General features: G+C 36.0%; 1 protein-coding gene across 2 annotated transcripts in view; it reads left to right on the top strand.

Moving 5' to 3' along the window:
* ENPEP (glutamyl aminopeptidase) overlaps window positions 1–12,393 on the top strand; it is a 113,104-nt gene that overhangs the window by 62,681 nt on the left and 38,030 nt on the right. For both annotated transcript variants that reach the window (XM_074228708.1, XM_074228707.1), the window contains 2 exons: window positions 7,027–7,092; window positions 7,213–7,364. In XM_074228708.1, coding sequence (XP_074084809.1) covers window positions 7,027–7,092; window positions 7,213–7,364 — 218 coding nt within the window. The remainder of the gene's footprint in view (window positions 1–7,026; window positions 7,093–7,212; window positions 7,365–12,393) is intronic.

The following is a 12,393-nucleotide window of genomic DNA, read 5'->3' as shown; positions in this document are numbered from 1 at the left end:
ACTGCTAAACAAAACTAGAATCATAGAGCTGTAATGAATCACTCAATCAACATGCATAGTGATCAATTTATTACAATACTAAGTGCTGGAGAATCCTAGAAGTCATCACATTGAGAGAACTATGACCCAGAGTAATTTGTTCAATAATACACAATGGTTAAGTCAAGATTAAAACCCACGCTCTCTGACAAAACTCAATCATCTTTCTTTCTACTATAGCAAATGGTCTCCCTTGCAAAAGTATAATATTGACAATATAATATAGCATAACTATAATATATAGACACTACCCCTTTATTATTACTGATGATATAATTAATGAATAAAAAAAAATTTAAGCAATTATTCTGTGTCAAACACTGAGCCAAAATTGGGGTACAAATATAAAAGAAAAGCATCTGCCCTCAAGGATCTTACATTCTAACAAGGCAGGACTTTATACCCTGGGTTAAAACTATCCATGGATAGTTTTGGGTGCTTCATAAACAAAATGGGAAAAAACATATGTCACTGACCACTTATTGAAATTTGCATTTTCTTCAATTATGGATATAAGCAACATACAATATTTTCAAAATAGGTTTTACCAGACTGCCAAAGAGGTCCATGAAGAAATTCACAAAGAAGTGTAATAAAAGAATTCCTGCAATAAGTGGAGACATCTATAGGGGAGAAGTGACCAGGAAAGAGTAGGTCCAAGTTTTAGACTCAGACATTTTTAAAAAATGTTATAAGTGAAATCATAGGGTAGATGTGTCCATTCTGGTCAATATTGCAGTAGTGATTTCATTGCAAATTTTTGAGCAGAAAGTTGAAGGGGATGAGAGCAAGCTGCCAGCAGAAGAGAGACAGATGATAAAATGATGGCCCAGGTGGAATGTTAAATGTGGCTGAGGTTCTTTCCTAATGTTGAATCCAAGAATCCTTTCTCTCATTATAGACTTAAGTTATTTGAAAAGTGATTAGGATACATACTTAGCATAGGAGAAGCAAGGAATAAATAGGGCCTGTTTCCTTTCTGAAGCAGACATGACTGGAAACTTTGAAAAGAAATTCAACACACATACATTCTGCCTAATGGGTGTCTCAGTTTCTCTTGGCTTCTTAGCACTGGCCCCAAGCCAAGTCTTTTAGGGCCTGCCATTTTCAGCATATCCTACAAAGTGTCTGTACAACTCCCCAACCTGCAGGCTGGCCCCATTCCAACTATAAATGGAATATTCCTCTTCTTTCCCTTCTACCCTAGACTTCCCAGTTGTGATACCCCAAGTGTCTAAGACAAAACTTTTTTGATGGCATTTCAGCCCATGGGGTATGAAACATGTCCCAGCATTCCCCTACTCTCCCACCCAGTAATGCAGGATTTTTTTTCTTTTTTTGGATATGATTCTCCAGGGTACTACATGCCAGCACTGGAATGTACTTGCTGCTGCTGCTAGCATTTTGATCCCTGTCCTATTCTCTATCCTTTCAATTGGTGACATTTCTAATGTTTTTAGCAATGTCCCCTCTACTCTCTATGCAAGAATCTCTAGGTGCTTGACAAGAGAGGTTAGCTCTCCACCTTTCTGTTTAGATGGGACTGGCTACCTCGATGTCAAAAGGAGATGTTCTGGGATCTGTGTGTGAGGCATGAAAACATTAATAGTTAAGAATTTTTTTTTACTCTTTCTTAAACCTTTTCATTATCCACCATTGAGGAAAAATGAATCTTGCCTGTAGTTAGTCAAATATACTTTGTCTCCATCATAGTATCTTATTCTGCCTGACTAGTATTCACTACAACTTTTCCAACAAGTGATCATCCTGGAGGACATTCCTGGAAGACCTCAAATGAGGGGAAAATCTACCTTGTTTTTCTTCTTACTCAGGTCTAGTTGGTAGGAAATGTCTCATGTTAAGCCCAAATCTTACTCTCTGCAACTTCTAAACATTATTTCTTTTTTTTTCTTACATGACAATTTAATATTTCAACAATGTTTTTTTCCCACATTCAAATGATTAGCAATATCAGTTGAGATATAATCCAGAAAGACAGGATATTTGGCAGTGTTACTAATGACAGCCAGCATAGTGTAGGTAGAATGTTGTTAAAGGGTTCACTTGTTTTCACATGACTCCATTTGAGGTTTTCTTGGCACAGATTCTGTAGTGGTTTGCCATTTTCTTCTTCATTTTACAGGTGAGGAAACTGAGGCAAAAAGAGTTAAGCAACTTGCCCAGGGTCACACAGCTAGTGGGTTAGATTTAAATTCAAATCTTCTTCACTCCAGGCCTTGGTGCTCTATCCATTGTGTCATCTTGCTGCCCCCAGGTAGACTAAGGGTTCCTAATTAATGAACCTTATTCTTCCCCAAATGCACCTAATTTCTTAGCAATGTATTGATTGACTGGTATTGAAATAGTTTGCATACCCCCTGGAAACTAAGACCTCTTCAGTGAAATCCATAGTCATTCAAAAGAGATTGACCTAATCATCCATACTGGGAAAATTGATGAAATTGATGAAAATACTCAGTTTGCATAAAATTTTAGCAGCAGTCCATCAGTATCTCCATCCCTCTCTTCCTTTCTCTTTTTCTCATCTATCTACTTACTCAAGATATTCAAATGAATCTCCTCAATTTGGAACTTCATTCCAACAGTATAAATTACATCCCATTCATGATCACCAATCGTATGCAACTGTTGCCCATGTCCTCTCATAAAATTAGCAAAGGGAATTGGGGGTGCATGTTGAGGCTTTGACTTCTCTTGACCTTGCAAGTCAATGAAGTCATTGACCTGCTGTCCCCCATTCTTTCCATATAGCCAAACTCACCTGCTCTTTATATCATTCTATTCCTTGATAATGTCTTTAATTTCTGTTTTTCTTTAGTGTTGTAATTAAATGTAGTTGTCTATTTACTAGATTGATAGTTTTTTAAAATAGCCTCCCTGCCCTGCCATTTCCCCATGAAAATTTTAACATTTAGATTTCAAATTATTTTCCCTCCCTCATGCCCTCCTCAAAATGGTGGGCAGTTTGGTGTGTGTGTGTGTGTGTGTGTGTGTGTGTGTGTGTGTGTGTGTGCACGTGGGTACACATGTGTAATCAGTAAGATCACACTCACAATTACTACCACTCACAATTACTAGTTGTATGACCCCAGGCATGTCACTTCACCTTCTAGACAACTTTCCCACATTTCAGAGAAAATAATTGAGCTGTATCACAGGAGGATGTTCTTCACCAGGACTTCCTTTCATTAATGAAATCACAAGTCTATAAGAAAGTTCTATCTTGTCATTGAAACTGGACATTGAATAAGACCCAGAATTTAAAAGGAGGGAAGAGAGTGATCTGAATTCAAAAGGAATAATATATATATATATATATATATATATATGTATTTGGTTTTGCAAGCTAGGTAATTATTAAGAGTCTGAGGCTCAAGAACATTTAAAAGAATCAAAGAACATCTAGAACATTCTTGGTAATTGCTCTGGGGAGATTTTGTAGGTTTCTTTAGTGACTTGACCATTGATAACTGTAGTCAAGGAATCTAGGTTCAAATCCTACTTTTGATACTTGGGACCTCCTTGGGCCTCACTTTCCTCAAGTATAAAATCAAAGTTTGAGTTTGACAGCTTTTGAAGTCCCTTCCAACTCCAGTTCAATGATCCCATGATCAAATAAAAATCTTATGGTGTGAGAATGTATCATTGGGTAGCTCACTGCATTTTAGGATGGAACATCCATAATTTTTGAGGCCCAAAGGAGTATCTCCATACAAAGAAATAAACACCAGTCTTCTGTACCTTTTTTAATTGGCTATTATTTAAACATTAACTTTATTAATTAATTTATTTATTTTGGCTGTTTTAAACAGTCAAAAAACTCTCAAAGCAAATTTTTTATTGTCATTATTGCTGTTCAGTTGATTCAGCCAGGTCGGCCTTTTTGTGACCTCATTTTGGGTTTTCTTGGTAAATATATTGGAACAATTTGCCATTTCCTTTTCCAGTTCATTTTACAGATGAGGGAAGTGAGGCAAATAGGGCTAAGTGACTAATCCAGGGTCACCCAGCTAGTATGTTTGCTCAAATCAAATTTGCTTAACAAATACAGACTTTGTAACTTTCTCTTGAATTCAGATTCTTGGAGAAGGAAACTTCCATGAGCTTATAATTAGCAGGTCACTATTGATCCCCAAACTTCCCTGGCATCTCTTACTATATACTTCAGGACCTTTAATACTAGAGTCTTCTGTGGAAACAGACTCTCTGTAGCAATATGGGTTTTGTTCCTGAATGAATCAGTTGGGTTTGGCTCTTTTTCTTCCTTCCATACTGTTCTATGAACAATCCCAGTCTCAGTCAGCTCACCAACAGATGCATAGCATTTGGCCCAAAAGTGACAGCGCGTGGATGAACTATGGCCACTTCTGATAGAATATCTTAAGCATTTGTGCATTAGTATAAATAAAGGAATACTTACACATAAAGGAATACTTACAAAAGGTTTATATATTACTAATAGAAGGTGTGATACTTCATTTCTTCCCTTTTGTGTGTTAGACAGAAACTTACAGAACACATAACTTCCAGAATATAAAACACTAATGATGATAAGAATAGCATATATGTGCAGTGTTTTAGAGTTTAAAAATTATTTCTTCAAAAACAAAAATTAGATTGCAAATATATTATTCTTCCTATTTTAAAGATGAGCAAAATGGTCTAAAAAAGAGTACACAATTTTCCAAAGGTCATGCAGATTGGTTCTGTTCCTTTCACTCTAACATCAGTTCATACAAGTCTTCCCCCAACTTCTCTGAACCTATCCCTTTCATCATTTTTTTCACCATAATAGGATTCCATCACATTCATGTGCCATACTTTGTTCAGTCATTCTTCTCCAATTGAAGGGTGCCTTTTTATCTTCCAGTTCTTTCCCCCATATTTTTGTACATGTAGGTCCATAACTGAACATTTCTTCCTAATTCCAAGTGTTTTACTTGTGGCCAAGACAAAACTCTGTAAGCCACAATTAAAAACTGTTCTGTTTTTAAAATGATCTCTCTTCTCCCTTCCTTTGCCTGCCCTCTGGTGGTCGTGCTGAGAAGCAAACTGGCCAACAGATTCCAGGAGGGAAGACTGTAGGAGATCTGACAAGCCCGATGGCCTTTCCAATCTTTACTGAGCATCTTCTACTTTTTCATATCTTAATTCCTGGAAAGAATAAAGACAGTTTTGTGACAGTTTTGAGTCTGTCTAACTAAAGGCAACACAGTGGTCGGTTTCTTTGAGCCTACCTGATTTGATTTAGCCTTAATCCAAGGATTCTTAAACTGAGATCTGGGGATCTCTAAGGTTTCACTTATCTATGAAAACAAACAAACAAACACTTAATTTTTATTTCAATTGAATTAGTTTCCTTCATATATAGTTTCTTAACATTCACAAGGACCCTTACCTGTACCCAAGAAGATGATCACATTAGGTCCTGGGCTATTCTGGATAGCAAAGGAAATGCAACAATTGTATGAATAGTCTCCAAGGAAACTTCTTGGATTTTGATGATAATGGACTGGTTTAGAAGAATGCCTATAATTTCCTGTAGAGGTGATTTTCATTTTCTTTAATTGACATGTTCCAGAAAAAAAAAGATGTACACAAACAGCAATTTGTAAATAGGATATTTTAAACATACTGTGAGGACCTGCTATTTAAAAGAATTACAAGGTGAATCCTTTTCTACAGGGAAAGATCTTTTTATAATTATAATCTCCCCATATGTATCATTTTTATAACTGCAGATTTTCAAATGTTCACTTCGGTTAAGGTCCATTACTTCTATTTTATTTGTGTAAACCTCAACCCTGTTTAACCTGCCCCACCGATGTGTTGCCTGGTGTCCCAAACTGAAAAATACATGAGTTAGTAAAGGAAGGGAGGAAGCAATGATGACTATTTGTAAAAACTATAGACCCTCAGCGTCTATTCAGAGTTTTTAATTCCTGAGCATCTTTGTCCTTGAAGAACTCATACCTTGGCTTTCCTTTTTTCCCTAAATTTTATTTATTTAAGGCAATGGGGTTAAATGACTTGCCTAATGTCACACAGCTAGGTAATTATTAAGTGTCTGAGGTCAAATTTGAACTCAGGTCCTCCTGACTCCAGGACTGGTGCTCTAACCTATCTTCCCCACACACCTTGGTTTTCAAAGCAACTAATCCTTAGAAGAAAATCTTCAAATTGCTCTCTTGTTTGGTTACAATTATACCAAGGTTCAAATAATCACCAGATAAAGAACAAATAGAGCTTTTTAATCAGTAATTATTTCTTGTGGTTTAGATATATCTGTTTATCTTGGGTAGAATTTAGATCTATCTATCTATCTATCTTAGGTTGACTTACTTAAATATCCCTTTAGAATTAAAGTTAAGAAGTGGTTAAGAGGAACAAAACAGAGGGTTTCTGGTTGGATTTCAGAGGATCCAGATCATATGACCATGTAGGTGATTCAGGCAGTAGAGAGGTCAGGCCTGAAGTCAAGAAGACTCATCTTCCTGAGCTGAAATCTGGCCTTAGAGACTTACTAGTTGTGTGACCCTGGGCAAGTCACTTAACCCCTTTGGCTTCTACTTCTTCATCTGTAAAATGAGCTAGAGAAGGAAATGGCAAGCAACTCTAATATCTTTGCCAAAAAAAACCTCAAATGGGATCACAAAGAGTCAAACATCAGTAAAATGACTCAGCAACAATGAACTTGGATAAAAAAAATTTATACCTCTATTTTTGTTAACCTCTAATTGAAATGTATCTTTTTCTACAATTATTTAAAAACACTGTTCTAAGAAGGGGTCCTTTGGCTTTGTTCAATGGGGTCCATGACACAAAAAAGTAATAATAGCCATTTTAGAACTAAGATCCTAAAACCTTTAATCTAAAACCTGTTCTAAATCTTTTCTTCCAAATAAGACCACCTAGAGAAGGGCAAAGATTAATGTTTTATTTAATAATTTTTTCTTTTTTATACAGAAATACTTGGAGAAATATAAGTTCAGAAATGCAAGAACAGATGATTTTTGGGCAGCCCTGGAAGAGGTATGAAATAGAAAGACCTATATCTAATTGTTAATTACTCTTATTTAGTATTAGTTTGATTCTAAATTTTTGTAAAAAAAAATCCGAAGTTTTTTGTTAATCTCTACTTGTCAACCTTAGGCAAGTAATAAACCAGTGAAAGAAGTAATGGACACATGGACTAGGCAGATGGGTTACCCTGTTTTGAATGCTCAAAATATTCGTATCCTGCAACAGAAACGTTTCCTGTTGGACCCCAACACAGATTCTTCACAGCCACCTTCTGCTCTTGGGTAAGCATATAATGCAGGACTAGAGTCACTTCGAGGATGTTGGGTTGACTCAAGAAACTCATCACTTTCTACCTGTGGCAGCCAGATCATAAATCAATGTTGAGTTGATGGTTATTTTGGTCCTGTGTTTTATGGGTAGTGATATAAATGCTAGTCTTGCTTCTTCTATGCATTCAGTTCAATAAGTCTTCAACACCTCCTGAGTGCAGTTAGGTACTATTGTATTTCTTCTGGGAATTATAAAAGAGAGGAGTCAGAAAATGTGTCTTTTGGAACACATTGAGTAAAGACTCTCTGACGTAGGAAATAGTTACATAAACTTTTATGAAACTTTGTAAATGATGAAGTTTGTGACCATTGACTTCCATAAAAATGAATTGGAGAGAGTTTATTAACACAGAGAGAGTTTAATAACAGGTAGGAGACTAGCCACAGCTAGGTGGCTCAGTGAACAGAGTGCTGGGCTTGGAGTCAGGAAGACCTGAGTTCAAATTTGATCTTATATACTTATTACCTGTGTGACTTTTGGCAAGTCACTTAATCCTGTTTGCTTCAGTTTCCTCATCTGTAAAATGGGCTGAAAGAAGGAAATGCTAAATCACTCCAGTATCTTTGTAAAGAAAATCTCAAGTTGGGACACAAAGAATCAGACGTTACTTTATTTTTTAAAATTTTTTTAGGTTTTTCTTTTTGCAAGGCAATGGGTATTAAGTGATTTGCCCAAGGTCACACAACTAGGTAATTATTAAGTGCCTGAGGCTGGATTTGAACTCAGGTCCTCCTGACTCCAGGGCCAGTGCTCTATTCACTGCACCACCTAGCTTCCCCAAGACATGACTTTAAAACAAACTATTACACATTGATAGAATTTATTAAAGAAGCTTGAGCAGGACTGCCTCAAAAATGGACTTACTTGGGCATACTCACAATATCAATTTTCCTACCTTGCCACTTCAAATGATTGAAGTGACTCGATAAACAAAAACAACAACAACAATGCCCTCAGCTAGTGAGGACCTCAGAGCTCGGAATCTTTGCTCTTTTCTTTAAACATTGATTTGGAAGACCAAAGCATTAAGAAATGTGTTGCCTCTTCTAAGTTATAATACCAAAACTAAAGACATCGTCAGCTCCAAAATAAGATTTCCAGCTTTGTCTAAAAAGTTCACAGGATTTCTATTTGCAACTGGGACGAAGTTTGCAAAGAGTCTCCATTTTATATTTTTTAATTTTTTTGCTTGAACAACTGAAGTAGGATCATTAATTTAGAGCAGGAAAAGAACTTAGAATTCATCTAGACCAGTCCCCTGATTTTAACAGACGAGGAAACTGAGGTTAGATGAGGTTAAGTGAGCAGCCCACATTCAGACACAGAAAGAAAGTGGCAAAGTCCCATTTGACCCTAGGTTCTCCAAATTCAGAACTCCTCTTTAGATGTTTAAAGAAAGTGCCTGGGTTCCTCAGAAAAGTTGACAAAATATATTGAAGTCCTTTCAAAATAAACACATGAGCATAAAGTCATTGGACTTCTAAAATTTCATAGAGCTTCTTGCTTACATAAGCTTTAACTACATCCTGCTGGGCCGGGGAGAGTGTGAAGGGGGGCCTGAAACCCTGGAATTTCACAGAATAGCATAGTTCTAATGAAATATACAGATTAATTCTTCCATTAAAGATTAAAGAAAGGGAAAATAAAAATAACTTAGATTACAAAAAACAGAATTATCTGAGCTTCTTCAAACCCACCTAAATAGGAAATGATTTCTGTAATATTGCATTCTGTCAAGTTTTCATTTAACATTTGCTAGACTTTGCCTTCCATCTTCAGGATCAGCTCAAAGTATTTGGATGACAGCCTTATGCATGTGATGCTAGCTTAATCATGTCCACTCTACTCATATTTTTCATGGATTAGAATTGTGCCCCAATAACCAACTGGAGCTAAACTAGGGAATTTGAAAAAAACAGAATCCTAGAAAATAATTCCACTTGAAAAATTCTCAGTCTGACTAGAATAGAGGCACAGATGGTTATATCCTCTTTCTAGAGAACTAAAATTTCTTTATGGGGATTAATACACCTTAAGTGGGAGAAAGAGAGGAGAAAAGTATAAACATTCTATTTCCAACTTTCAATTGATTGTTCTAAGATTAGATCACATGAGTTAGATCACAGTGTTATGAAACCATAATTACTAGCAAGGTTCATTGCTCTGAGGTTTCAAGATGGCAAGAAAAACAAATGCAAAATTAAAAATCCACTAAATCCCAGAGGCATCTAATCAGGATCTTTCTATAGGATTGGAATAACTAGATACTATCTTTTGAGGGTACTGCTTTATTTGCATCTGTAGTTGCTAGCACATAGCAGGCACTTCATAAAAACTTTCCCAGAGGCAGTTGCATTCTTGTTTATGTGGTAATGGAGTGGCTGTTTTGCCCTCACTCTCTACCCACCCCAGTAATGGGAGTCCAACTAGACTAGATAAACTAGACTGATAATCAGGATGAACTGGGTTCAAGTCTGACATTTATAAGCTGTGTGGTCCCTGGCAAATCACTTAACCTCTCTTGAGTATTAGGTTCCACATCTATAAAATGATGAGATTGGACAAGATTGGTCAAAGACTTCCCATATGGCTGTAAATCTATGATCATCCAATGAGAGGAAAATCTCTTAGTAACAACTTGCTGAAGTGTAACTGACAAGTATTAATTTACCCTTCAATTTTAGAAAATTGGCAGTTCACTCTAATATAAGGAAGGGAACATATAACTCAGGGGTTACTAATGTATAATTATGTCTAATCTTATTTTTTTCCCTTTTAGAAAAGGGTGGGTGTGGCAGGAAAGTTACTTTTATTTTTTCCCCTTCTGATTATACTTACACTAGAACATAAACATGGGTCTGACTTGTTTTTAAGTGATAATTCAACTTTCTATTCACATATCTATCAACAGTAAAATCAGCATAACTATGTCAATGATTTATATGATTTCCCCTGTCAGCAGCATATTTTAGGCCCATTTATAATTCCTGTTTCATGCTCACACAAATTAGGTTGGCCATATTAACAGATTTCCAGTCTTTGGATGATTAGTTCCTAGCAACATTTTCGACTTTTATTTTCTCATAAGCATCATCATAGGACCAGAGTTTCTTATTATTTTGCATTGCTTATGTGTTATGAATAGTAAACCTCTTCCTACTATATGCAATGCAGAAGTTTTTAACCAGATGATTCTTCTTCTAAAAATATAAAAACTGGAAGAAATTTTTGATATAACAAATAACAACACTACTATTAACAATAATAACAATGATGATGCTGGTGATGATGATCAGAAAACATCTATTTCCAAAGGAATCTAATTGATACTTTTGTGTTTAATAATAATAATAATAATAATAATAATAATAATAAATTATAGCATTTCCATGGTTTCTTAAGGTTTGGAAAATGCTTTATAAATGTTACCATATTTGATCCTTACAATAATCATAGGAAATTGGCTTACTATTATTCCCATTTTACCTTTGAGGAAACTGAGGCAGGCAGTGACTATGTGACTTATCCAGGATCACCCAGCTAGTAAGTGGCTGAGGCAAGATTTCTTCTCAACTAGAGGTCTAGTGTTATATGTTATCAGGCCATCTAGTTGCCTCCTTTGAGGCATATAAAACAATGAATTCTTATTATTCACTGAATTCAATTTTATACCATCACATCTATAACTAATCTTTCCTTCAAAGCACTCTCTAATCAATTTTTGTTTTATCAAGGCTTAAGATATGGAATCATGTCAACATTTACTTTTTCCCCTAACATCTGCCCTTAATTGCTAACATTCATACATTGTTTTCATTTTCTTTAGACTGTTTCAGAGGCAGATGTCACTTCAATCAGCACTTATCGGCAGAGTCAATAGTTACTATGCCTAGAAGTCTGATGAGAACCATCACTACTATTTTCCAGACTAATTTTCTCATTGGAAAATACATTAGCATTGGGTTTCCAGCCCAAGTCAGTGAGATCACTCATAATCTTAGCCTTTCTGCACATCCATTTTTCCTTACACAGGTCAACTGGAGACCTTCAATAAAGCATTCTTTACTTTCCTAATTTCATCAAATACATTAGAGCAATCTTGGCTTGTCTGTTTCATGACATGTGCTTCACTACCATAAGAGGTCCTCTTGTTACCCTTGTCCTTCAGTTCCAGGATGATTTTTGGTACATACCTGGGTTGCTTTGTCTCAGAATAGAATAATAACAAGGATGGTCTATGTGGAGAACACTTCAGAGATTACCTTTTTAATTAAAAAAAAAATGAGGTTTACCGCAACAGCCAATAACTTTAAGAATTATGATATTTACCTTATTTGATTAAAATAAATGACATTTGAGTAAATAAATGATTCCCATTGAATAAGAGTTCCTCAGAAATAGTAATTTTTTAAAAATTGTCTTTCTCTGTGGGGCCTAGCAAGAGTACCCACATATAGTAAGTGCTTAAGAAACATTTGTCAATTTATTGAGTGACATTAACATTTCCACTAAAGTGATATTCTAAAACTCCCTTGTGTTCTTTTTCTTTTGTTTTGTCTGTTGTGACTTTCCCAAGGTCACATAGCTAATAAGTATCAAATATCTGAGACTGGATTTGAACTTAGGACCTCCTGACTCCAGGGGCTGTGCTCTATCTACTGCACCACTTAGCTACCCTTACTGTATTCTTAATGATCATGCTTTTGAAATGAACATTCTGGATGGTCCTACCAAATTGAAAAGACTTTGAGCATCTTTTTTTTTTGGTAAGGCAATGGGGTTAAGTGACTTGGCCAAGGCCATATAGCTAAGTAATTATTAAGTGTCTCAGGTCAGATTTGAACTCAGGTCCTCCAGACTCCAGGGCCAGTGCTCTATCCGCTGTGCCATCTAGCTGCCCCCTCTTTGAGCATCTTGTAATAGATTGAATGTCTGTTGTCCAGCAAACCAATCCTGGAAGCTCAAGGTTACTCACCACAC

The sequence above is a fragment of the Macrotis lagotis genome, chromosome 3, assembly GCF_037893015.1.
Source record: "Macrotis lagotis isolate mMagLag1 chromosome 3, bilby.v1.9.chrom.fasta, whole genome shotgun sequence".
In the NCBI taxonomy this organism is placed as follows: Eukaryota; Metazoa; Chordata; class Mammalia; order Peramelemorphia; family Peramelidae; genus Macrotis; species Macrotis lagotis.
Note: the sequence above shows the minus strand (reverse complement) of the source record. Positions and strands in the feature narration are given on the sequence as shown.